The 27,804-nt window shown below is 49.1% G+C and overlaps 1 protein-coding gene across 3 annotated transcripts in view; it reads left to right on the forward strand.

Moving 5' to 3' along the window:
* MFAP3L (microfibril associated protein 3 like) overlaps window positions 1–27,804 on the forward strand; it is a 46,708-nt gene that overhangs the window by 7,806 nt on the left and 11,098 nt on the right. For all 3 annotated transcript variants that reach the window (XM_069576775.1, XM_069576777.1, XM_069576774.1), the window contains exon 2: window positions 17,828–18,250. In XM_069576775.1, the coding sequence (XP_069432876.1) occupies window positions 17,959–18,250 (292 nt within the window). In that variant the 5' untranslated portion in view covers window positions 17,828–17,958. The remainder of the gene's footprint in view (window positions 1–17,827; window positions 18,251–27,804) is intronic.

Below are 27,804 nucleotides of genomic sequence, written 5' to 3' on the forward strand. Positions count from 1 at the left end.
AACAGTGACAGACTTTATTTTGGGGAGCTCCAAAATCACCACAGATGGTGATTGCAGCCGTGAAATTAAAAGACGCTTACTCCTTGAAAGAAAAGTTATGACCAACCTAGACAGCATATTAAAAAGCAGAGACATTACTTTGCCAACAAAGGTCCATCTAGTCAAAGCTATGGTTTTTCCAGTAGTTGTGTATGGATGTGAGAGTTGGACTATAAAGAAAGCTGAGAGCTGAAAAAAATGATACTTTTGAACTGTAGTGTTAGAAAAGACTCTTGAGAGTCCCATGGACAGCAAGCAGATCCAACCAGTCCATCTTAAAGGAAATCAGTCCTGAATATTCATTGGCAGGACTGATGCTGAAGCTGAAACTCCAGTGCTTTGGCCACCTGATGTGAAGAAGTGACTCATTGGAAAAGACCCTGATGCTGGGAAAGATTGAAGGTGGGAGGAGAAGGGGACGACAGAGGATGAGATGGTTGGATAGCATTATGGACTCAATGGACATGAGTTTGAGCAAGCTCCAGGAGTTGGTGATGGACAGGGAGGCCTGACATGCTGTGGTCCATAGGATTGCAAAGATTCAGACAGGACTGAGTGACTGTACTGAACTGAACCGATTATCCAGCTTCTGGTCAGAAGTCTGGTGCTTGCCAGGGAGACTGAAAGGAAATCAGTGTGGGTAGAATTCCTAATTCTGGATTTAGAAGGTGACTCTTTTAGAAACTGGGAAAAGGAAATGCCAACCCACTCCAGTATGCTTGCCTGGAGAATCCCATGGACAGAGTCTGGCAGGCTGCCGCCCACTGGGTCGCAGAGCGTTGGACACGACTGAAACGAGTGCGCACTGTGCTCTGTTAGACCCTGGGCTGAAGTTGCTTCTTTGTCATCAGTGGGAAAGAGGAAGCTTGCTGGGCAGATATTTAAATAGCGGCCCAACCCTTTCCTTCCACTGAGGATTTGAGGTGGTTGATGGTTTGAGGAAGAGTGTAAGGGAATCGTTTGCTCCTTAAAAAAAAAAAAAAAAAATCAATGAATTGGGGTCGGTACCCACTGACAGAGCTGGAGGTGGCAGACTGGGGTTCCTTAAAGCAGTAAGTCTCCTGTACAAGACGGGACATGATTATTTCCATGCCTGTCCCTTTACAGAGGAGCCTGGTGGGCTACAGTCCACAGGGTCACAGAGAGACATGACTGAGCAGCTAACACTAACCTGGGCTTTCCGGCCCCCACCTCCCCCTCCCGCCTGCCGCTTCCATCTCTCTGGTTAAACGTGTGTGGTGGACAGTCTCTCAGCCCTCAGTCCCTCTGGAAGGGGTCGTCACACAGCTGTCAGGTGCTCATGCCTCTTCTCCCTTCTGCCCACGTGGCTGCTGTGTCCAGGGCTGTGTCTGATTTAAGTGTTTCTCCCCTTTGATTAGCACTTTCCCCCTACTTTCTTGAATGTGCCAAGAGCTCTGTGATATTTGTAGCAGTGGGGGCCATCCAAGTTGGCCCACTGACTCCTGTGTCCACTCTAAAGGGGTAGTTAGGTATATAGGCCCTGTGCTTTCTTAAAGGTAAAGAGCCCACTTTCTGTGGCCCTCGGCAGGAGAAGGCATTGGAGTGAAGACGGCCATAGGGTTTGGCTCCAAGCTTCACCCAGGTCTTCACTCTGGGTCTGCACACCCCAGGATGGCCGTGAAATGGCTTAAACTTCCAGCAGCTGTGGAGCTTTCTCGCTTCTCAGATGCTGTTGTTAGTTTCATCCTATAGATTTCTGTTCCTGGACTGGGTGGAAGGAAGGTTTTTGTCCTTCAGGGTTTGGACAGCCCTAGATGTTGGTCTCTGAGTGAGTCTAGCTCTCATTAGACATCCCAAGATAACCTGGCTTTCGAAATCCATTTTAAAATGATTTTGAGGAACTTGAAATTAATTTCCAGAAAATGCTTGAATATTACTAATCCTTTGCTCTACTGGGGACTGGGCTTTCCCCCCTGTACGTCTGACCCCAGGACTTCTGGTAGGCTTGGTCCTTCTGCCTCTGTAGCGGATCCATCTCTTCCTTTCTCTGGGTTCTGGCTATCTCCTCTTCCTCCACTGGAGTAATAGATCTCTGTCCTGAAATCCTCTTTTATCATTGCGCCTAAGAAGCCCTGGACTGAAGGAGTGCCCGGATTCGCTGGCATTCTCAAGATGAGCACACACAGCAAATGCATTGCATGTTGTTGGTGCTGGTTCAGTGGCTAAGTGGTGTCCGACTCTGTGACCCCATGGACTGCAGCTTGCCAGGATCCCTGTCCTTCACTTTCTTGGGGAATTTGCTCAAACTCATGTCAGTTGAGTTGTGATGCCATCCAACCATCTCATCCTCTGTGTCTGCTTCTCCTACCGTCAATCTTTCCCAGTATCAGAGTCTCTTCCAATGACTTGGTTCTTGCTGCCTGAGTCCTGCTAAAATGTACTGTGAGGAAGATTTTTGTTTTTAATGGGTGGGCCATGCCCTCCTGGCTAAACCAAGCCATTGCTCCTGCTGGAAAACTCTTCCTGTCTCCTTTTCTTGCCCTTCAAGTCCCGGCTAACCCCAGTGAACATTCTGGGACCTTTTCAGCTGGCCTTCCTCTAAATTTCTGCTGTATTTACTCAGTTTAGTGCTTAATTATGTATTGCTCTGTATACAGGTATCACCAAGAATATAACCGCCTTGAGTGTAAAGATCTGGTCTTAAGAAATTTCCTAAGCCCCAGAGCAATATGAACTAAACTGATAATAGTGGGCCTCCTAAATACTTTGAGTTCCAATTAATTGAGATGACTGAGTCTTAATTGTTTTTATCACTGAGAGGAATCTAACTGCCCACCTGAGAAATCATCGGGAACACCTGGAGAGTGTGCTCAGCCTAGCAGGGCCTTCTCCCGTTAGAGCCTGGAGAGAGGCAAAGCTTCCTTCAGAGAGTGCACTGTTGCTGTTCAGTTGCTCAGTCGTGTCTGACTCTGCAACGCCAGGCTTCTGTGTCCTTCACCAGCTCCCAGAGCCTGCTCACACTCATGTCCATTGAGTCGGTGGTGCCGCCCAACCATCTCATCCTCTGTCGTCCCTTCTCCTCCTGCCTTCAATCCTTCCCAGCATCAGGGTCTTTTCAAATGAGTCAGCTCTTCGCATTAGGTGGCCAAAATATTGGAGTTTCAGCTTCAGCATCAGTCCTTCCAACGAACACCCAGGGCTGATCTCCTTTAGGACGGACTGGTTGGATCTCCTTGCACTCCAAGGGACTCTCAGGAGTCTTCTCCAACACCAGGGTTCGAAAGCCTCAGCTCCTCGGCACTCAGCGTTCTTTATGGTCCAATTCTCATATCCATACAAGACTACTGGAAAAACCTTTGTTAGCAAAGTAATGTCTCTGCTTTTTAATATGCTCTATAGATTGGTCATAGCTTTTCTTCCAAGGAAGAAAAGCATTTTTTAATTTCATGGCTGCAGTCACCATCTGCAGTGATTTTGGAGCCCAGAAAAATAAAGTCTGTCACTGCTTCCATTTTTTTTCCTTATCTATTTGCCATGAAGTGATGGAACTGGATGCTGTGATCTTAGTTTTTTGAATGTTGAGTTTTAAGCCAGCTTTTTCACTCTCCTCTTTCACCTTCATCAAGAGGCTCTGTAGTTCCTCTTCACTTTCTGCCATAAGGGTGGTGTCATCTGCATGTCTGAGGCTATTGATATTTCTCTGGGAAATCTTAATTCCAGCTTGTGCCTCATCCAGCCTGGCATTTCTCATGATGTTCTCTGCATATAAGTTAAATAAGCAGGGTGACAACATACAGCCTCGACAAACTCCTTTCCCAATCTGGAACCAGTCTGTTGTTCCATGTCTGATTCCAACTGTTGCTTCTTGACCTGCATACAGGTTTCTCAGGAGGCTGGTAACGTGGTCTGGTGTTCCCGTCTCTGGAAGAATTTTCCAGTTTGTTGTGATGGAAAACACTAAATCCATGTTTTCAACTTTCTTCTGGTGTTTTTGTGAAGATAATTTTCCACAGTGTCACATTGAAACACACTTAAACTTTACGGAAGATTGACCTTAAGATATATGCATTGAACTCAGCTAGAAGGTTATTCTGGTTCAGTCACATTTTGGAAATTATTGCTCTATATCCAAAATTTTAAAACAATAACTTAAAAAATATGAAAATTTTTAAAAATCGCCATCTGAAAATGGCAGTTACGGCAGTTTGGCCGTTAGTGGCATTAGCCAGTTTGCCCTGGCCGTGACATCCAACCCCCAGTCACTGTGGCCAGGTGACAGGATCCCCAGCCAGGGTCACAGGGTCCTGTGGGGCCTCCCTGGTATGGGCGGGCAGCTTGGGCTTGGTCTCTTTCGTTGTCAGTGTAGACAGATCTACACGGTCCTTCCCATGTCATAGGGTTGTGGCAAGGCTCTGAGAGGTAGTATCCCCGGGTGTGTCTTGTAAATCATAAATGCCGGATGAGTATAAGGGATGTTGTTTTCGTGCTGTGAACAAGAATTGAATCTAGTAGAGTTGGAATTACAGGATCTCTCCTGTCTTTGTTAAGATCTGGTTCTTAGAGAGAGCCTGTTAAGAGCACTCATGTGACCACTTTGTGACAGCGGGGCTGGTAAGGAGAACAAAAGCTTTCTAACTGCTCTCTGCAGTTATGAGCATATTTTCTCAAATAGATGAGATTTTATTCTGATGAAGGAAGACTCCCCAGGTGCTCCAGTGCCTCTGCAATAACTCTCAATGGCACTAATCAGACACCAGGGAGACCAGGAGTGAGGGATGGTTTCGACTCTGTGAAATATAAATGCCATTTCTGCAATCATAGGTACGTACCAGAGTCCCATAAACCTCACTCAGCTCGCAGGCCTGAGTCCTTGGCCCTGCCCACGCCCTGGCCTCTTTGCCCAGGGGCTCGTGGGCAGTGCCCTGCCTCTCCTGCAAGGATATGTCAACGGCTGAGCCCTAGGGAAACCGCAGTTTATGTTTTAAACTGAGATTTGTGGTAAAGAATGGACACAGTTACCTAGAATTCCTAAGAAATTGATAGAATTTGGAGGAAAGCAGGGTCTGCGTGGATGACCAGTAAGGTGTGTGTGTGTGTATACTTACTTGTGTGTGACCCTTTGCAACCCTACCCCATGGACGGTAGCCCACCAGGCTCCTCTGTCCATGGGATTTCCCAAGCAAGACTGCTGGAGTGGGTTGCCATTTTCTATTCCAGGGATCTTCCCAACCCAGGGATCGAACCCGCATCTCCTGCATTGCAGGCAGATTCTTTACCACCGAGCCATTTGGGAAGCCAGTAAGGCAGTCTATGTAAAGAAAGAGCTCAGAAGCAGCTGGCAATCTGGTCTTCCGTCCCGCTTAATTTCCTGCAGGAGGACCTTCGTCTGCAGGCTGACACCTCCCAGCTCCCTCCCGCCATAGCACAGCCACACCCCTGCTTGTTGTGGTCACAGAATGGTGAGTTTGGAGAAGAAGTAACCAGCCATGCACCCCAGTCAGTGGAGAAACCCCCCCCCCCCAGCCAGTCCACACGGGGCGTCACCATTGACCAGAGGGAGGTCGTCCATGTACAGGTAGATTGGGGTGAGAAAGGGGCTTTCTCTGCCACGGCCTTAAGTGCTTACCATGTGTGCCAGAATCTGAGAAAATCTAAGTGCACAATCGCTTCCAGCCTGAACATCATATTTAGGAAGCAGGTTAAGAACGTTGGTCTCTGGTTTATGCAGCCTGTGGGGGGAGAGGCTACCCCTCCCATCGAGACAGAGCACCAGCCTCGTGGGCAGGGCTCAAGATCAGCACATCCATCACGCATCACTCCAGAACGTGGGCGCCTCTGCCTGCTGTTCCAGGCGGGAAGGCAGTGCTGGTCTGTGGAGACGTCGGGGCTCCCAGGTGCACCCCAGCTCCTGCCCGGTCTCACTTTGCACAGAGGAGCTTGTTTACCAAATACATCATGAGCGTCTTGGAAATGGACTCACAGTGAAATTAACAAGGAAGAATGGAAGGTCAGCTGAAGCTATGCTGTAGATTAGCCAGTAAGAGAAAATTAATTGCTCTAGAATAAAAATTTGACTCTCCCTATAGCAGCATGCATGCATGCTGAGTCATGTCTGACTCTGTGCTACCCCATGGACTGTTGCCCCCCAGGCTTTTCTGTCCATGGGATTCTCCAGGCAAGAATACTGGAGTGGGTAACCATTTCCTTCTCTAGGAGAACTTCCCACCCAGGGATCAAACTGACGTTTGATCGAATCTCCCTATATACACTCTCCAAAGAATAGGGAGAATGTTTTGAAAGGACGTAATTTAGTTTCAGTTGCTTTTTTTTTTCTTACTAAATGGAAGGAGAATCTGGAAAAACACCTAGTGATAGAGACAGGAACAGAAAGTGAGAAACAGCTCAAGGTGCTTCTGTACCAGCTTTAAGTCTGATACATAATCTGATCATCACAGGGTCAGAGCTGAGAGAAAAATGCCAACACAGCATCCTCACCTTCTGTCTGCCTCCTGCCATGCTTCGAGATTAGGTTTGGCAGCACAAAGGTACCCCCTCACCAGTGGTTGCATCCCATTTGTATTCAGTCTCCAGGGTTGGTTTATTCCCTGAACTGTCAGATTTCTGAGGAAGTATCTCTTTGATCAAGTAAGGACTTTCATTAATTGGGCCCCAAACTGTTTTAGCCTGTTCATTTAAAATGAGAATTCAAAGATGTAAAATACAGGCCAAAACGTCAATAAACTCTTCTGAAAGGTACTCTTGTGATTAGAACAGCCCTCAGTGTCTGTCTCAGCTGCCAGAACAATGAAAAACTGCCTTTGTGGAGCCAAGAGGTTTTAATATGATATCAGATCTGAAATGGGCATGACTTTTTACCCTGGTTTGAAGCCACTGAACTGTGTGTCCCCAGGCACTCTGTTACCTTCTTTGTTCTCTCTGTCTTCAGTTCAGTTCAGTTGCTCAGTCGTGTCCGACTCTTTGCGACCCCATGAATCGCAGCACGCCAGGCCTCCCTGTCCATCACCAACTCCTGGCAAACTCATGTCCATCAAGTCAGTGATGCCATCCAGCCATCTCATCCTCTGTCGTCCCCTTCTCTTCCTGCCCCCAATCCCTCCCAGCATCAGAGTCTTTTCCAATGAGTCAGCTCTTCGCATGAGGTGGCCAAAGTATTGGAGTTTCAGCTTCAGCATCAGTGCTTCCAATGAACACCCAGGACTGATCTCCTTTAGAATGGACTGGTTGGATCTCCTTGCAGTCCAAGGGACTCTCAAGAGTCTTCTCCAACACCACAGTTCAAAAGCATTAATTCTTCGGTGCTCAGCTTTCTTCACAGTCCAACTCTCACATCCATACATGACCACTGGAAAAACCATAGCCTTGACTAGACGGACCTTTGTTGGCAAAGTAATATCTCTGCTTTTGAATATGATATCTAGGTTGGTCATAACTTTCCTTCCAAGGAGTAAGCATCTTTTAATTTCATGGCTGCAATCACCATCTGCACTGATTTGAGAGCCCCAAAAATAAATTCTGACACTGTTTCCACTGTTTCCCCATCTATTTCCCATGAAGTGATGGGATCAGATGCCATGTCTTAGTTTTCTGAATGTTGAGCTTTAAGCCAACTTTTTCACTCTCCTCTTTCACTTTCATCACGAGGCTTTTTAGTTCCTCTTCACTTTCTGCCATAAGGGTGGTGTCATCTGCATATCTCAGGTTATTGATATTTCTCCCATTAATCTTGATTCCAGCTTGTGCTTCTTCCAGCCCAGCGTTTCTCATGATGTACTCTGCATGTAAGTTAAATAAGCAGGGTGACAATATCCAGCCTTGACGTACTCCTTTTCCTATTTGGAACCAGTCTGTTGTTCCAGGTCCAGTTCAAACTGTTGCTTCCTGACCTGCATACAGGTTTCTCAAGAGGCAGGTCAGGTGGTCTGGTATTCCCATCTCTTTCAGAATTTTCCACAGTTTATTGTGATTCACACAGTCAAAGGCTTTGGCATAGTCAAGAAAGCAGAAATAGATGTTTTTCTGGAACTCTCGTGCTTTTTCCATGATCTCACGGATGTTGGCAGTTTGATCCCTGGTTCCTCTGCCTTTTCTAAAACCAGCTTGAACATCTGGAAGTTCATGGTTCACGTATTGCTGAAGCCTGGCTTGGAGAATGTTGAGCATTACTTTACTAGCGTGTGAGATGAGTGCAGTTGTGCAGTAGTTTGAGCATTCTTTGGCATTGCCTTTCTTTGGGATTGGAATGAAAACTGACCTTTTCCAGTCCTGTGGCCACTGCTGAGTTTTCCAAATTTGCTGGCATATTGAGTGCAGTACTTTCACAGCAGCATCTTTCAGGATTTGAAACAGCTCAACTGGAATTCCATCACCTCTACTAGCTTTGTTCACAGTGATGCTCCCTAAGGCCTACTTGACTTCAGATTCCAAGATGTCTGGCTCTAGGTGAGTGATCACACTATCATGATTACCTTGTTTTAAAAAGCCAAAACAAGCAGAAAACCCCACCAAAAACAAAACAAAACAAAAACACCTTTGAGAAGAGACGCCCAGGGTTTTCCAGACCTAACATTCTTGTTCTGTGAACAGATACATGCAGTAGACCTGTTTTTATCTTGCCTGACAATAGTCTTAGGTGAAGATCCCTGGAGAAGGGAATGGCAGCCCACTCCAGTATTCTTGCCTGGAGAATCCCATGGACAGAGGAGCCTGGTGGGCGACAGTCCACGGGGTCGCAAAGAGTTGGACACGACTGAGCGATTAACACGAGCAGAAAACCTTTTAATACTGTTCCTTTTCTCTTTCTCCTTTTCTAAACATTATATTTATAAGTTTTATTTTATATGATTCCTACTGTATTCCTCTTTTTAAAATATGTATTTATTTTAAATGTATTTGTTTTTTAATTGAAGGATAATTGGTTTACAGAATTTTGTTGTTGTCTGTCAAACATCAACAGGAATCAGCCATAGGTATGCTTGTGTCCCCTCCGTCTGGTACCCACCTGCCACCCTGCAGGTCCAGCTCGAGTTCCCTGAGTCACGCAGCAAGTTTCCATGGGCTCTGCTTTACGTGTGCTTCCATGCCACTCTCCATGGAAAAGGGGAAGAAGGTGGCAGAGGAGTAAGATGCTTCTTACTTTTAATCAGGAAAGGCACAGCATGTGGAAAAAAATGAAGATCCAAGAAGGGTTTCTTTCTATGCTGGATCCATTAAAAAAATTATTACAGAGATGACATCTTGGCGCCTCTCATTCGTTGTTAGGTTTGAGAAACAGTGATTTAAAACATCCATTTTTGAAAAGTTTGGTGCCTTTTGTGTTTCACAAAAATAACCAAGCGTACAGTGCTGTAGAGGCCTGAACGTCAGTGTCGTTCATTGTGTAGAATGAGACCTTTTGCTCTAGCTCCTTCTGAATTGTTCAGTGACCTTGCCAACCTCATCTGGGGGTCACTCCCCTGTTACCTGTGTGCAACTCATCCTTGATGTACAAATTTGTATAATGTTGGGGCTTCCCTGGTCGCTCAGTGGTTTAAAAAAAAAAAAAATCTCACCTGCCAATGCAAGAGACACAGGTTCGTTCACTGGGTGTGGAAGATCCCCTGTCCCCTGGAGGCGGAAATGACACCACACTCCAGTACTCTTGCCTGGAGCATCCATTGGACAGAGGAGCCTGAGTGCATGGGGCTACAGTGCATGGGGTCACAAGAGTCAGACACGACTTAGTGACTCAGCCACCCATCACCGTCATATACATTTCCCCACGTGCCAGGTCCTGTCCGATCACTGTGGTCTCTTTGGCCCCTGGCCCCCTTGGCGAACTCCTTTGTCATTGGATCCCAGGGTCACTTCCTGTAGCAGGTTCTTCCTGGACCCTGAACCACTGCAGCCTCCTGTCTGGGACCACGTGGCTCTTTGACCGCTGTCTGATGGGGCGGTTGTCCCACTGTCCTGTGACTGGAGCTTTACCCTCTGTGTCCTCCTTCTCGAGTCTGGAGGACTAGGGTAAGGACCTGTCCTCCCCGTGTGCTCCACACCCCAGCAGTGCGCCTGGCATAGGGAATCTCCTCAGTTACTGCGCAGCTGTGTGGACGGATGCTGGGTGCTTCCAAAGATGCTCTTCCTCCTTTCAGGTAACCTTCACATCTCTGTCTGGGTGGGGAGTTAGCTTTGTGTGAGGAGAGGCGTCAGGATCTCTGCACAAGCAGATTCCAGAGTGCATGTCAGGAAGAAAGAAGGACCACATGACCCTCTTTCTCTAACATGACTTTGGACATCGAGACAGAACTCTGCTGATTGAGGACTTAAATGCTGGGGCTGGGCTGCAGTTACCCATGCAGGAACATGCCTGCTCCACGAAACTCTTCGTCTTGGCTTTAGACGCCCTTAGCTTGTGTTCGGGCATCTCCCTTGTAGCTCAGTCAGTCAAGAATCTGCCTGACCTGCCTGCAGTGCAGAAGACCCAGGTTTGATTGCTGAGTTGGGAAGATCCCCTGGAGAAGGAAATGACAACGCACTTCAGTATTCTTGCCTGGGAAATCCCATGGACAGAGGAGCCTGCCCGGCTGCAGTCCATGGGGTCACAAAGAGTCAGACATGACTGAGCAGCTAAGCACAGCACACAGCACAGCCCGTGTCCAGACGTCACCCTCACTACCTGAATACTCGAGTGATTGGAGAAAGAATGGACTGGTAGAATTTTGTCATTTTTCTTTAAAATTGCAAAGGAAAGTCATTTTTAAACCATGTTTGTAAAAGAAGGCTTGTTTTTGTTTAGTTGCTCAGTTGTGTCCTACTGTTGGGACCCCATGGCCCACCAGGCTCCTCTGTCCGTGGGACTTCCCAGGCAAGGATACTGGAAGTGGTTGCCATTTCCTTCTCCAGGAGATCGTCCCAACCCAGGGATCGAACCTGCATCTCCGGCACTGGCAGGTGGGTTCTTTACTGCTGAGCCACCAGGGAAGCCCAGGTTAAAAAGGTTAGTGTGGGTGTTTTTCACTGATTATAAGACACAGGAAAGGAAGTTCCAGGAAGATAGCCAAACTAGGGTGGTGGCAGCTGGCTGTCAGTTGTTTTGTGTTTTTTTATTTTGTAGGTTTTTTAAAATTCAGTCTACTCTTTTTTTAAAAGTCTTTATTGAATTTGTTACAATCTTGCTTCTGTTTTACAGGTTTTTCGGGGGGAGGTGGCGGGTGGCTGTAAGGCATGTGGGATTCTAAGCTCCCCAACCAGGGACTCAACCTGCCCCGCTTGCCTGGAAGGCAGAGTCTTCACCGCTGGACTGCCAGGGAAGTCCCAAGGCTGTCAGTTTTCAATGTTAGCATCTACGACGTACTGAGTTGTGTCAGGACCTCTCCATTCCACAGGAAGCTGAGATTTCCCACCATACCTGAGGAGTAGGGACCGATCAAGAATGTGTCTTATCTAAAGGGTGGCCTCTGTGCTGCTTACATCACTTATGCACAAGTGAGAGCCAGTGAGAACTCTTTGTAGATGCTGTAACAAAACGCCATTGTATGAAGTATAAAATTATTCATCACAGTTGATGGGGAAATGCCAGCATGGACCCTGCCAAGAAAAAAACAATCATGTACATTCATGTAGTTCAGAACACCCTGACACAAGAGGCCCTTTCCCTTCCAACTCCAGAGCTTCATGCTCAATAGTCATGTTTTATTATAGGTGAAGAGACAGCAAATACGACTCCACAAAGCATTTTATTAAAATGCATTTAGATAAAATGCGGTTGTTTGGAAGTAGGGGAAGGGCCAAGCTGAAGAAAGGACCTTTGATGCTTGCTAACTCTTTTCTCTTTTGTTGCATTTATTTTTAAAGTCAAGTATTCTGTGAAAGTTTTCCGAGCACACCCATGAACCTCAACAATTTGTCCATTGTGGCCATGGGTAAGCCTGGTTTGGGGATCTGTGGCCTTCCTTGTTGTATTCTGAAGGACTGTGTTTTAAGCTGGTGGATTTCAGCCCTCATGGTTTATCCTTCAGAGGCTGCAATGTCTTTCCAAATGTGATAGTGATATTAACTGAACTCCTCACGATGCCATGTGCAAAGTCTGACAAGCTGAACAAAGTCCGTTTGTGGAACGTTTTCCCAGCGTGCAAAGGGACGTGATGTCTTTCTGTTCTTTTGGCAACTCCTGCCTCTTGAGCAGCTGCCTGGGGCTTCCACCCCAGTGTGGCTGCAGAGCAGGTGTGGAAGGAAGGAGGCAGGACCTTGGGTGCTGGGGAGGGAGGAGACTCTGCTGAGCTGCCCCGCGTCCCTGGGAAGCCAAGGTCTTGTGTGGGAGGGGTGTCAGCGAGTCTGGAACAAGCTGTACCTGCCCTGGGACAATTAGGACCCGCGTCTGCACCACCACGGGACTCCCAGGGTGGGGGCAGAGCTGGAGTGGGGCGGGGTACTGGGGAGGCCAACAGCAAATACCAATTCCCAGTGTCGCCAGCCCACCCCCATGCCCCGGCACCGGCAGAGCACGCTGAACTAACTGCTGGCTCTCACCACAGGCCGCTGTGCGTAGACGCGGCCCATAACTGCATTCTATGGCGTGTTGACCCTGCAAGTCTGTGGCAGTGCACCTGGCACAGAATAGATACTTTTGTAAAAATCTGAACTTGAAAGGACATGGCATGAAATAGGGTGAATTCTTAATTAAAAACTGTTAACTCATTCACATGCATTAAATGCTTTCTTTTCAAAAATAAACGTTCACAGACAGTTTTAGAGTAAAAACTCCTGGTTACAAACAGCCCATCAATGGTACATTCTGTTCTCTAAGTGCCTCAGTGACTTTTCAGATGGGGAAGGAGGGGAGGGATGAGTCGGCTCCCTACTTGGCCTGCGTGGGAGTGGGGGGATGCCTCAGCCCCTTACCTGGTAAGGTCTCTGAGGGAACCAGATGCCAGTCCAGAACAGTTATGTGTTTCTAGCATGGAACACTGATGGACATGATTGGAAGATGATTGGACAGTAGTCTCCTCTTTGTCCTCGCCGGCACAGTGTGTTGGAAAGTAGAAACCAGGTGGCCAGCCTTTGTTTGAAAGTACCTCTGATTTATGTATCTTAGAGCCTAGTGCGGTCTCCCATTTACTGTATTCTCCCTAATTGCAGGGGAGAAAAAAAAATGTCAGTGTGCTTACTACACATATGCATGAAAACCTCTCTCCTATTATGTCTTCTTTCTGTTTCTCTCTGAGGTCCTTGGTCACCGTCTGCACAGGCCTCCCCCCACTCCAGGAAGTCAGAGCGACCCCAGGCTCTGTCCATGGTGCTCCTGCTTCTCAGACCCGTGGTTGGTCATTTGCTAAGTCTTGTCCAACTCTTTGCAACCCCATGCACTGCAGCATGCCAGGCTCCCCTGTCCTTCCCTGTCTGCCAGAGCTTGCTCAAATTGGTGTCCATTGAGTTGGCAGTGCTATCCAACCATCTCATCCTCTGCTGCCCCCTTCTCCTTTGCCCTTGGTCTTTCCCAGCATCAGGGTCTTTTCCAGTGAGTCAGCTCTTCATGTCAAGTGACCAAAGTATCGGAGCTTCAGCTTCAGCATCAGTCCTTCCAATGAATATTCAGGGTTAATTTCTTTTTGGATTGACTGGTTTAATTTTCTTGCAGTTCAAGGGACCCTGAAGAGTCTTCTCCTGCACTGCAATTTGAAAGCATCAGTTCTTTAGTGCTCAGCGTTCTTTATGGCCCAGCTCTCACACCTGTACATGACTATTGAAAAAACCATAGCTTTGACTATATTTAAAGACTGCATTTACTGCATTCTCTCTAATTGCAAAAAAAAAAAAGTCGTGGTGTATTTACAGCACATTCATGAGAACCTGTCTCCTGCTATGACTTCTTTCTCATTCGCCCTGAGGTCCTTGTCAGCATCTGCCCTCGCCTCCCTCTAGGGAGTTAGAGTGACCCCAGGTGCTGTCCACGGTGCTCGCACTTCTCAGATCTGAGCCCCTTCAAAGGAACCATAGCTGGAAATCATGATCATGATTTCCAGTGGTGGGATGGTAGTCACAATGTGTTCAACAGAACTGAAAACAAGATGTGATATAACTTGGAGTAAACTCAAGAAGCATTAATTTCAGTGAAGGATTCTTTGTACATTGTATTAGTAATTTTTATTTATCGAGCCAAGCAGTGCATGTTTGACATACATGTGATCATAAATCCTTCTAAGTCTTAACTAATAAGTCTGTTACCAGTAGTAACAGACAGCCTGGTTGTCAGGGGGGTTAGACCTGGGATCCTCGCCTAGTTGCTGTCAAACCTGGCCCATGTCTTAACTGTTGTGTAAGGAGCAGGTCAGCTTGATAACTCCTGCTGAAAGAAAACCACAAGATGAGCCACGTAGAGAAAACCGTAGTCTCAGGGGGTAACGTGTCATGATCCTGGGCCCCCTAGTTGCTGCTGGAGAGTCACGTGTGGGCTGTCCAGGACAGGAAGGCACCCAGCCCTGTGGGGAGTGTGTGTGTCTTTCCTACTGAAGAAATCTGTGACCTGAAGCTGCCTTATCATCCCCGGTACCTCTTCAGTGTTTTTATCCACACAGTTAGAATGATAATTTCTGCTTTTGAAGACAGATTCATCCATTCAGCAATTCACTGGGCATCTAAAGTGTCGGGGAACATGTCAGACTCCGCAGAGACACAGATGAGGTTGACAGTACGGTCTGGAAGGTATTGGCCTCAGGAAAGACATCAGCCCTAGTGGAGCAGAAAGAGTGTAGAAACAGACTCATTGTGTTTGACAAGGGGGCAAGGCCAGCCACTGAAAAAGGAGGGTATTTTCTATAGATGGTGCAAACACGGCCGGATGCCCCTATGGGGAAGAAATGAACCTTGGTCCTTCCTCACACCGCGTACAAAGTAACCAAAGTGGGTCTGTGGAAAAGCTAAAACTGGAAGGGGCGTGAGAGTGCTTCTGGTCATAATGGAAGCATTCCGCATCTCGTGTATTGTGGTGGTTACATGGCTGTGTAAATCTGCCCAAACCTATTAAAATGCATACCCCATTTTGTTAAATTTGTCAATTGCAGCGCAGTAGAGTTGATTTCTGGCTTCCCCGGAGGCTGAGCAGTAAAGAGTCTGCCTGTCAGCGCAGTATACGCAGGAGATGTGAGTTTGATTCCTGAGTTGCAAAGACCCCTGGAGGAGAAAATAGCAACCCTCTCCAGTATTCTTGCCTGGAGAATCCCATGGACAGAGGAGCCTGGCAGGCTACGGTCCAGGGGTCACAAAGAGTCAGACGTGGCTGAGCACGGGCAAAGTTGATTTTTAAAGAGAAATCGCATCCTCTGTCTCCCCTGCTTAACTTTTTTCGGTGAACGTCTGATGAAATCCAGGTTCCTTACTCTGTCCCCTAGAGCCCTAGGAGGTCTGGACCCGTCCAGTTCCTTGACACACCTGGCAGTGCCCCGTTCGCTTGAGTTGTTGGCTCTTCCTGGAATGCCCTTTTCTGGGGCCTGGGTGATTCCCAAAGAGCTCCAAGGCCACCCCCTCAGGGAAGTTCTCCAGGATTGCTTCATCTGGCACTCAGGTGCATCATGGTGTGTTTTTCAAAGCACGTGTGGTTATCCGAAGTTCTTACACACACGGGATTTACTCTGCTTTTCCCCATGAGGATGTCATCTCCATAGGAAAGATCTGTATTGTCTGTTCGTCTGTCTCGGGGACCTAGAATAATGTCTGCCCATAGTAGGTATTTCCTGGCGGCTCAGAAGGTGAAGAATCTGCCTGCAGTGCAGGAGATGTGAGTTCAATCCTGCGGAGAAGGAAACGGCAGCCCACTCCAGTATTCTTGCCTGGGAAACCGCACAGACAGAGGGGCCTGGGGGCCTGCCGTCCATGAGTCACAAAGAGCCGGAGCCGACTGACCCACCAACACCTTCACTTTCGTAGTAGATGTTCAGTAATTCTTTTTGAATAGAAGGGATAAGGAATCCAGATTGTATAGCACAGCAGTGCAAAGATGCAGATTCTTACTACAGAAAGCAGGGGTGCCGTGTGGCTCGTGTTTAGAGCGGCTCGAGGGGTCGGCCTGGAACCTGGACCAAGACTGAAGGCCGGCGGTCAGCCCAGAAGGCTCCCTCCCGGCTCCTAGGGGAGGGACACGGAGGCCCCCAGGGAGGGCCCTCAGAGGACACAGACACGGGGGGCCCGCCCAAGCAGTATTCAGCAGGTGGAGTTCACGGTGTGGTGTTAGGGTCGTTCAGAGGGGAAGAGGATGGTGGTGGGGTTGAGAACTGTCCCTGCGCCTTCCTGCATAGACGGTGCCGCAGCCTGTTTGGCAGATTGACCAGCTGGTCTGAGGGCACTGACACTAGTCCCTGTAGGGCATCCTGGTGAGGAAGTGCATGGGCTGTGGGTAGTGCTGGTCGCAGGGTGGGGGTCAGAACCAGGAATCTGGCCCAGAGGGTGCTCGGGTGGGAGGTGGCAGGACCGGCTGCAGGGGAAGGAGAGGGACTGGGGGAGAATGGGGAGCACCGTCCGTGCAGGCTGGGGCACAGAGACCCCACAGGAGGAGAGGATGGGGAGAGCCGCTGTCACAGGGACAGCTGCCACGGGTCTGTTAAGGAAGAGACTGGCGATGTGAGCAGGATCCGCTTCAACAGAGAGCAGGGGGACACCGAGGGTCCCCATTAGAGGAGCTGATGGCAGCTGACGGCTTGCGGCTGAGAGGCAGGAGGCCTCCCCAGTGGGTGGGGGGCGGACGAGGGGACTCAGCCCTGCACCCTGTGGGGGGCAGGCCGTACCACCACTGGGCCACAGTGTTGGTTCTGTAGCTGGAGAGACTGTGGAGGGAAGAGGGTGGTGGACCCGCAAGCTGGGATCCTGGCTGGGCCGGCGACGCGCCGTGTTTCTGCGAGCATGCCGTGGGTGCAGTTCATCCCCAGTTCTGTGCGGGCCTCTGCGGTGGGGGCCAGGACGTCCCGGGCGGGTTGCATCCCGCTGGATGCTGGCAGGAGGACGCGGTCTTGTGGGGGGCAGCGGGTCCTGTGTGCCCGGGTGCTGGCCGGGGCAGTGGGGGCAGCCTGAGGGGAGTCGGGAGACCAGGAGCCCCAGAGGGGCACTGAGCAGGTGGGGTGCAGGGCAGGACGGCTACTGAGAACCTCAGAATGACCTGGAACTTCAGAATTCAGAATGTGGAGAGGAGAAAGGCCCCGGGGTGTGGCCATGTGCTTAGTGGGTGAGATGCAGGGGAGGGCAGTAGGCGGGGGTTAGATCTTGGGTGAACAAGTGCAGCCACCCACCATGTCACACCCTACATCCCAGGAGGCACGTGAAGATGGAGACCAAGGAGCTCAGTGAGTGACATGGGCCGGAGGGGAGGGTCGCAGGGGCAGAGGGCCTGGAGCGGTTGCCTGAAAGGGGGAGGGCGTCCCAGTCGGGGGAGGGGCACGCCAGCGGATGCTGGGGGAGACCTTCCACTGTGGCAGACCCCGGGGTGCGCTGCAGCAGGCAGAGGGCCTGTCCAGCGGCAGAGAGAGATTCCGAGCACCCAGTGGACCCCAGGGCCCACGAGGGGGCAGGTGGGAGGAGGCCTCGCGGTGCTGACTGAGGGGCCCTTTGAGCCCTGTAAGGTCGTGTGATATAAAATTACGCTGTTCTTGCTAGGAGTCTTATGTTTCAGTAGCAGAAGTAACAAACTCGTATATCCTGATTTCCATGAACATTTGAAACAACTTCATATTGGGTGTGCTATTTAAAAATTAGCCAGATGTGTGTTCTAACTGGGCTTCTAACATATTATAAATAATCATTTTAAAGTATGAATGCTAGTATTTATGCATTTTTTTTTTCTAAACAGGGTTTTAATCAGGAGCCAGCTCCATGGAGCCAGGCCAGGTTTGGCCCCTGGCCTGCTGTGAACAGAGTGCCACCCACTAGAGGATCCCCCCGGCCGGCTGGCTCTGCCGCCTTAAAGAACAAGCGAAGAAGATGGACGGAGTGAAGAGACATCTGCCTGTGTGCTTCCTGCCTCCTGTGCCCTTGTTAATCCTAGTGTCCACGCTGGCAACCGCCAGCAGTGTGACCAGCAGCACTTTAAACGGCACCGACGTGGCGGTGGGCTCCGCGCCCGTGGTGGTTGCCAGAACCGACCATATCATCGTCAAGGAAGGGAACAGTGCCTTGATCAACTGCAGTGTCTACGGCCTTCCCGAACCCCAGCTCAAGTGGTACAATTCGGCGGGCAAACTGCTGAAGGAGAACGAGGAGGATCGAGGGGGAGGTAGGCCATCCCGCTACTCCAGAGAGGTCGGGTGGGTGCCCCGGACGTCTCTGGTTCTTGCTCACATTGTTTCAGGATCTTCTTGAGCCTTGTTCTTTTCAGGCAACAGAGAGAAATAGATACCCTTAAGGATTCACAGCAGTAATGAATTCATTTTTTTCACTCTTGCCTCAGAAAACGAAAGGCAAGCATTAGTGTCTTTTAAAAAGCCTCTTAAAATCTCACAGTATAACGCATACTAATTGCTGTCGGGGTGGATGTAAAGTGGGTTTTCCTTACGTGTCTCATTCATAAGGGAGTCTTCCTTTGTTTCATGGGATGTAGCAGTTGTCTATCGTTAAGCGAGTTTAAAGGCCATGCTTTTTTAAAGCATTTTACTTATTTATTTGAGTTGTGCTGGGTGTCTTGCTGTGCGGCATTTCTCTGGTTGCACAAGCAGGGGCTGCTCTAGTTGCAGTGTGCACTCCTCGCTGTGGTGACTTCTCTTGCTCTGGAGCACAGGCTCAGGGCCCACGGGCTTCAGTAGTTGAGGCACGTGGGCTCTAGAGCTCAGGCTCAGTAGCTGAGGTGCACAGGCTTGGTTGCTGCGATGCATGTGGGATCTCCCTGGACCGGCGACTGAACCCATATCCTCTGCATCGGCAGGTGGATTCTTAACCACTGGACCCCCAGGGAAGACCCTCAAGGTCACGCTTTTTGAACGCAGGCTCTGTGCAGCTTCTCGCTAGCAGCCAGAGATCATCTGTTTCCTGGCAGCCTGGCTGAAGTTTCTAGACTGTTGGCCAGGAGCTGGGGGGGAGGCTGCAAGAGGGAGCAGCAATGATGGGGCCACAGATCTTGCCCACTAGAAGGAGCCCTGGAGACTGCACAGGCCAAGCCCCTCTCTTACGTGGCTTTTCCCTGGGCCCGTGGTCGTTAGCTGTGACCAGAACCTTCCAAGCTGATACTACTGTGGTCACAGAGCTGATCCATACTGACGGTGGGCAGACGGAACAGCCCAGCCCCTTCCTCTCACCGCAGGTCAGGAGGAAGTGACGTCACACCTGTGAGGGGACGGTAACCATGGCAACGTGCACATATTCAAGTCCTGGACCCCAAGGGTTTTTCTTCAGGGCTAGGGATTCCAAGGACACTGAAGTGACCAGGGACTCCAGACTGAGTCTGCTGCCCCCTTAAGCCTGGAGCAGAGGTGGTCCCCAGTATAGAAGGCCATGGCGGGGACTCTGAGCCCTGTGTCCTGGTGAGAGGAGAGTGTGGGCACAGAGTGGGCCTGGACTTCAGCAGTGATGTTTCAAGGTCTGTCTTGGAGTCGTACTGACCACTCCAAGGAGATCTCGATGGTGTCCAGTCGGTCTCGGCAAGCGGACCTGTGCCTCATGTCTCTGTGCTTTGGGTGGTTGAATGCCCTGGAGTCACCTGGGGTCACTTCCCTTCCATCTGTGGGCACCGGGGGTGGAAGGAGCAGACACCGGTGGCCTGGAGACAGAGGCTAGGTTCAGGGCTCGTCTTCCAGAGCCCTCCGGTCCTATTTGTAGCTGCGTTCGTGCTGACAAATCCCTTGGCTATTCTAAAGCCTCATGAGGAAAAACACTAGATTTTTTAGAAGAACTTGTGATGTTGGTACTTAACGTGCCAGCTCAGCTCTAGTGATTACCTCACATAATAACAGTCATTTCAGGACACAAGTAACACGGGGTAATATTCGGAACTGCCGAGCAAGACAGAGGAAGTGGAACGTCTGTCCTCGGCATCAAATTTGAGCATCATCGGTGTGCCAGTCGAGGAGCCAGGGTCTTGAAGTCTTCATTTATGACAGGAAGACGTCCACCTTCTGACCAGGATGTAGACTTCAGTTTCTGGGCCGATCAGCGAGGAGTTTACATGGAGTGGTATTTCATTAATAACCCAGCAGAGGTGGTTGCCACAGCGTGGGAACAGCACTAACAGCCTACAACGTTAGTTATGTGCCTGCACTGCACTGCTGCCTGGCGCTGTGCTCAGTACCCAGTCGTGTCCGACTCTTTGTGACCCCAAGGACCCTGCAGCCTACCAGGCTGCTCTGTCCATGGGATTCTCCAGGCAAGATTACTGCAGTGGGTTGCCATTCCCTTCTCCAGGGAATCGTCCCAACGCAGGGACTGAACCCCATTTCTTGCATCTCCTGCAGGCAGGTTCTTTACCACTGAGCCACACACACACCACTGCTGAAATCAAACAAGATGAGCATAACTCCCATTAACAACCACGCCTTTTGACTAAGGCCCTGTACGTGTTGCCCAATTTGTTTCTGGTCCTTACAGTGGGCGTGAGGTTTCGTGGCCTTGATCCTCACGGGTCTGGATTGAGAAGCAGGGGGATGGAGAAGACAGTACTCAGCAGGGTGTGGCCAGGTTGGGCTTCATTCTCCCTCTGTGCCTCTCTCCTCTCTCCTGTGCCTACCAGCACCTGCTTCTCCTCCAGGTCTCGGCAGGCAAGGGGTGGTGAAAGCCCCTGACCAGACAGAACAGATGAGAGGCTGGATGGTCGGTGCACCAGCCCCATCACCGTCACCAAGAGGCAGTGCTAGGGCCCCACCGTGATGCACATGTGAAGCATGCATACACCCAGGTGTGTTCAGAACCATTTGATGAGTTGCCCACCATGCGTGCTTTGGGATTCCAGGAGTATTTAATACTTCCATTTCTTGCTGGTGCTGAGAAGGTGACATAGCTGTTCCTGGTGCCAGCCCTGCGGGTCCTAGAAGGAACGGGTTGTTGCCCCTTGCTGGTGGGAGCAGCAGCTGGCTTGCTTTGTGTCCCTCGTGTTGTCACTTCAATCCCACAGATCCGGAGAGGCCACTCTATGATCTGTTTCTGGAGGACTCCTTTTTTTTGGGGGGGAGTTCACCGAAGGACACATTGGGGCTTCCCAGGTGGAGCTAGTCACCTGCCAACACAGGAGACGTAAGAGACCCAGGTTCAATCAGGACAATTCCCTGAAGGAGGAAATGGCAACCCACTCCAGTATTCTTGCCTAGAAAATCCCATTGACAGAGGAGCCTGGTAGGCTACAGTCCATGGGGTCACAAAGAGTCAGATATGACTGAAGCAACTTAGCAGGCATGCAAAGGACATGTTTGAGGTGATCCACCATTTTACAAAAATAACCCAGAGCTCCAATAATGTGAGCAAGCACAAATGGCCACAAAATGTCCTTTTTTCTCAGTTTTTCTTTTGCTACAGGTGAGTAGCCATATATAAGTGCCAGAAAGTGTTATAAAAATGCCCCTGTTATTTCAGGTATGAATTATCCAGTGTATTTTTGCTGTAGTTTCTTACTCTGACTTTAAACCATGAAAATGCACATTGGCACCTTTATCAGATGATAAATAACAAGCATTTCAAGAAAGTCGGCTCCGGTAAAGGTATAAGCCTGGCAATCATGCCTGGCGCAATTATGTTGGAAATTCTTACTTCAAGTGAGGTTTTAGGTTTCCCCATGGATTTGTTCTCCATTCTTTTGTAGCATTCTGTCACCAAAAATAATTAAGAATTATCTCTGAAAATAAACACGCCCAGAGTTATCTGAGCTGAGTTATATGAAGCTCACAGCTCTTTCATGGCTGCCCCACCTTTGAAGAATTCATCGTTATGAATTTTGGTTTAGTTTACATAGCTCTGGTGTTTTTATCCTCTGCGCCTGCAGATGTATTTAGTAGCCTATGAGATGCTTTGGAAGGAATGATGCTAAAGCTGAAGCTCCAGTACTTTGGCCACCTCATGCGAAGAGTTGACTCTTTGGAAAAGACTCTGATGCTGGGAGGGACTGGGGGCAGGAGGAGAAGGGGATGACAGAGGATGAGATGGCTGGATGGCATCACCGACTCGATGGACATGAGTCTGAGTCTGAGTGAGTTGGTGATGGACAGGGAGGCCTGGCGTGCTGCGATTCATGGGGTCGCAAAGAGTCGGACACGACTGAGCAACTGAACTGAGCTGAACTGAACTGAGATGAGATGCTTTTACCTCCTCCTGCCAAGGGACCATAGGAAACTGTGCTGGTCACGTCTTCAGGCCTGAGTGAATCTCCCCCACCCCAGCGTATCCAGGAGGGAGCCAGTGCCCAGCAGCAAGTGTACATCATTGTTTGCCTCTCTGATGAAGCGTGGAATAGTGTGTGAACCCATAAAAGTGCTACACTAAATTCTTCTTTTAGTAAGTTAAATATTTGAGATTTTAAAAGTTGATTCCTCAAAATTAGACAAAATTTGTGTAATTGTGAATATACCACTGGAAATTCAGCAGAACCAAACAATGACGGCTCTTTGAGCAAGTTCCTCCACTTTTTGGAGTCAGTTTTCCCATCTGTAAAGCAGAGATAATCCTCTTTTACCTCTAGGCAGGGTTGTGAGCCTTCTATGATGTATTAGATGCTCAGTATGGTACCTGGAGAGGCTTCCCAGGTGGCTCAGTGGTAAAGAATCTGCCTGCAATGCTGGAGATGCAGATTCGATCCCTGGGTCAGGAAGATCTCCTGGAGAAGGAAATGGCAACCCACCAGTATTCTTGCCTGGAAAATTCCACGGACCAGGGAGCCTGGCGGGCTACCGCCATGGGGTCGCAAAGAGTCGGACATGACTTAACAGCTGAACAACAACAGTGGTACCTAGAACACACCACAACATCGGTAAATGGCAGCTGTGTCACTGTTACCGGTCACTTCACCCTTGTTCTGTACAGTCAAGATCCCGAGTGTTTCTATCTCTGCTTCATAGGACAGTGTGTTTTGTAAAGAAAGGAAATAATTTTCTGAGCAATTTCTTATTCACTCTCTCAAGTTCTCAACCTAAAAATAAAAAGCATGTCTATCCCTGAAGTGTCATTTAAAATCTTGAGATGACACCGTAATGGCAAGGGAGGCACCTTCTCTTCCATCAGCCATCTCCCCCCTCCCGGCACGTTCCCTCTGTGTGCAGAGGCCCACTGACCCCCATGTGGTCCGGCCGTGGAGAAAGCAGTGCGTGTGGATGCTTTAGGGGATGTTCTGCACACAGTATTTCTTTTGGCCAGAGCCAGTGATTGTCTCACCCAGAGGGTACCAGCCAAGTCTGAAGGCATTGTTGGTAGTCGTGGACAGGGCAAGAGAGGAGGGAGGGCGAGATGACGCTACTGGTATCTAGTGGGTGGAAACCAGGAATATTCTCAACATCCCACAACACACAGGACAGCCCCCTACAGAGAAGTGGTGTTGCTCAGTCAGGTAGTCATGCTGACACTTTGAGACCCCAGGAACTATGTAGCCCGCTAGGCTCCTCTGTCCATGGGATTTCCCAGACAAGAATACTGGAGTGGGTTGCAATTTCCTTCTCCAGGGGATCTTCCTGACCCAGGGGTTTGATCCCGTGTCTCCTCCATTGACAGGCGGGTTCTTTACCCCTGAGTCACCAGCGAAGCCCTCCAAAGAATTATCTGATGCAACATGCCAGCCCAAGTGGAGAAACCCTTAGTTCAGTTCAGTTCAGTTCAGTTGCTCAGTCATGTCCAGCTCTTTGCAGCCCCGTGTACACCAGGCTTCTCTGTCCATCATCAACTGGAGAAACCCTGGTCCCACCTAAAGAAGCCTCTTAGCCAGCTAAAGAATCATTCCACAGTCAGTTAAGTCATCTGTGAGAACCCGTAATATAGTTTCCCGTAAGAGCAGTACTTTGGTTCGTTTTCCAGAAGGAATCATGTCAGAGGCCAGCCTGCTAACGGGCCACCGTTTGTAGTGTTTCTTCAGAGTGGTGCTCCCTCGGAGCAGTGGGAAGACCCTTCCCTATCACTCTCAGATAAGGATAGCCGAGATACCAAAACGGGAAGTTGTTTCTCTCCACCCAGTGCTGGGCACTCTCAGAAGAGACTCTTGCCAGCCTGCATGCAGTGGTGTGTGGGCACTTTTTTAAAAATGAAGATTATCAGGTTGAATTAGCTGGCGAGTCAGATGTTTCCTTTGACAGGAAATGAAAAGATGGCTTCCTTTCAGGTATTCTTGATTCTTTAAAGCAGAGCACAACAGCAGGCTGTGTATACCCTGAGCCTTCCCCTGTTCCCCCCCTTCCTGAGCAGAGAGCTGAACTAAGCCGGGATGATCCCAGGCTCCTCAGCCCCACGTGATGTAGGAAGCAGCTTGTTAGCAGCCCCAGGACTGGCTGAAGAGGCCGCTCAGGAGGATGGGACCCTGGGGCACGGGGGCCTGGCTGCTGCGGTGTCTATGCCCTCGGTCTCTGCAGTGGCTGGGCTCTGGAGAGGTGGGAAGGGTGGCTCACACCTGTTGCAGAAGCCCCGTGACAATCATGTGGGGCTCCGTTCACATTCAGTTCTGTTTTGTAGAAAGGCTGGATGCCTTCCCTGAGTCTCCTCTATTTCACAAACTAGAGAACAGGCCCCACACTTACAGATAAGTGTGGACTCAGTGTGGCGTCATTTGACTGAGTGTTTGCACTTCCTTTCTCTCTGTGTAAATGTTATCAGGACCCTCACCTCCTGGAATGTCTCAGTTGATTTCATGAAAATAACCTTGTTTGGACAGATCCCCCATGTCTAAATGAGGTTGTGAGCAGAAACTTAATCTTCTTGTACCACCTATCAGGGTTTCCCCGGTGGCTCAGTGGTAAAGAATCTGCCTGCAATGCAGGAGACGCGGGTGATGTAGGTTCAGTCCCCAGGTCAGGAAGATCCCCTGGAGCAGGAAATGGCAACCCACTCCAGTATTCTTGCCTGGAGAATCCCATGGACAGAGGAGCCTGGCGGGCTATAGTCCATGGAGTCACTAAAGAGATGGACCTGATATGCAGAGTACATCATGAGAAACACTGGGCTGGAAGAAACACAAGCTGGAATCAAGATTGCCAGGAAAAATATCAATAACCTCAGATATGCAGATGACACCACCCTTATGGCAGAAAGTGAAGAGGAACTAAAAAGCCTCTTGATGAAAGTGACAGAGGAGAGTGAAAAAGTTGGCTTAAAGCTCAACATTCAGAAAATGAAGATCATGGCATCTAGTCCCATCACTTCATGGGAAATAGATGGGGAAACAGTGGAAGCAGTGTCAGACTTTATTTTAGGGGGGCTCCAAAATCACTGCAGATGGTGACTGCAGCCATGAAATTAAAAGACGCTTACTCCTTGGAAGAAAAGTTATGACCAACCTAGATAGCATATTCAAAAGCAGAGACGTTACTTTGCCGACTAAGGTCCGTCTAGTCAAGGCTATGGTTTTTCCTGTGGTCATGTATGGATGTGAGAGTGGACTATGAAGAAAGCTGAGCACTGAAGAATTGATGCTTTTGAACTGTGGTGTTGGAGAAGACTCTTGAGAGTCCCTTGGACTGCAAGGAGATCCAACCAGTCCATTCTGAAGGAGATCAGCCCTGGGTATTCATTGGAAGGACTGATGCTGAAGCTGAAACTCCAATACTTTGGCCACCTCATGCGAAGAGTCAACTCATTGGAAAAGACTGTGATGCTGGGAGGGATTGGGGGCAAGAGGAGAAGGGGACGACAGAGGATGAGATGGCTGGATGGCATCACTGACTTGATGGATATGAGTTTGAGTAAACTCCGAGAGTTGGTAATGGACAGGGAGGCCTGGCATGCTGCAGTTCATGGGGTCGCAAAGAGTCAGACATGACCGAGTGACTGGACTGAACTGAACTGAGCTAAGGACTAAACCACATCTACTCCTATCCATGAGTAGATGAACCATACATTAGTGGTTTACCCTTTCACAGAAAGACCTCTCCAAGGAAAAAGAGAAATCCTTTCCTTCTAAGAAATAATTTAAGGGAACTTCTAAGAGCTTTGTATTTGGTCATGATGTTAATTTTTTTAATTTATTTTTAACTGAAAGATAGTTGCTTTACAATATTGCTTGATTTCTGCTGTGCATCAACATGAATTAACCATAGGTGTACATCTGTCCCCTCCCTCTTGAACCTCCCTCCCTCCTCCCCCTTTCCCACCCCTGTAGGATGTTACAGAGCCCTGCTTTGAGTGACCAGAGTCAAAACAGCAAATTTCCATTGGCTCTCTGTTTTATACATACTAGTGTGTATGCTTTTCATGTCAGTATACGTCAAGGCTGTATATTGTCACCCTGCTTATTTAACTTATACACAGAGTACATCATGAGAAATGCTGGGCTGGAGGAAGCACAAACTGGAATCAAGATTGCCAGGAGAAATATCAATAACCTCAGATATGCAGATGACACCACCCTGATGGCAGAAAGCGAAGAATAACTAAAGAGCTCTTGATGAAAGTGAAAGAGGAGAATGAAAAAATTGGCTTAAAACTCAACATTCAGAAAACTAAGATCATGGCATCTGGTCCCATCACTTCATGGCAAATAGATGGGGAAGCAGTGTCAGACTTTATTTTCTTGGGCTCCAAAATCACTGCAGATGGTGACTGCAGCCATGAAATTAACAGACGCTTGCTCCTTGGAAGAAAAGTTATGACCAACCCAGACAGCATATTAAAAAGCAGAGACATTACTTTGCCAACAACCATCTAGTCAAGGCTATGGTTTTTCCAGTAGTCATGTATGGATGTGAGAGTTGGGACTATAAAGACAGCTGAGCACCGAAGAATTGATGCTTGTGAACTGTGGTGTTGGAGAAGACTCTTTAGAGTCCCTTGGACTGCAAGGAGATCCAACCAGTCCATCCCAAAGGAGATCAGTCCTGGGTGTTATTTGAAGGACTGATGCTGAAGCTGAAACTCCAATACTTTGGCCACTTCATGTGAAGAACTAACTCATTAGAAAAGACCCTGATGCTGGGAAAGATTGAAGGCAGGAGGAAAAGGGGATGACAGAGGATGAGACGGTTGGATAGCGTCACCAACTCAATGGACATGAGTTTGAGTAAGCTCCAGGAGTTTGTGATGCACCGGGAGGCCTGGTGTGCTGCAGTCCGTGGGGTTGCAAAGAGTCGGACACAACTGAGCTACTGAACTGAACGCTTTCCTGGGCATGATAATTTTTGATGCTGAGTGGTCCTCAGGATGGCTGGACAGATGGGGGTTCTGGCAGGCATGGGTTTGGAGGAGAACTGTGCTTGCAGCATCTCCGTGGCTGTACTGTCACCTTTCTCAAGCTGCTTCACTTCCGGGAGAGGCTGGTACTCTGGTTCTGTCCAGCGGTCACTTGACTGGGAGGTGCTGGCATGGGTATTGTCCCTGACCTGTCTTGCCGAATCATGGTATCCCGTGTACTGTGGCATTTCTTGGGTTTAGCTGTCGCCACACGTTGCTTTGACCTGCTTCTCTAGTTGCTGGACTGGTCCCCTGACCCAGTTCTGTGGATGTGAGCTTGTGCCACCCTGAGTGACTCGCCCTCTGTGTGCCCAGGCCCCAAGGTGACTAGCAATACAAGGTCAGCCACTTTCCCGGCCTGGGACCCAGATGTCGGCTTTGCCCAGAGGGTGTCAGCTGGGAGGAAGTTTCCAGAACTGTGTCCCCAAGGAGACAGACGCTAAAAAGATGTTTCCACGCCCTTGATTTTCTTACATTCAGTAATATTTTCCTGATCAG

This window comes from Ovis canadensis, chromosome 2 (assembly GCF_042477335.2).
Source record: "Ovis canadensis isolate MfBH-ARS-UI-01 breed Bighorn chromosome 2, ARS-UI_OviCan_v2, whole genome shotgun sequence".
In the NCBI taxonomy this organism is placed as follows: domain Eukaryota; kingdom Metazoa; phylum Chordata; class Mammalia; order Artiodactyla; family Bovidae; genus Ovis; species Ovis canadensis.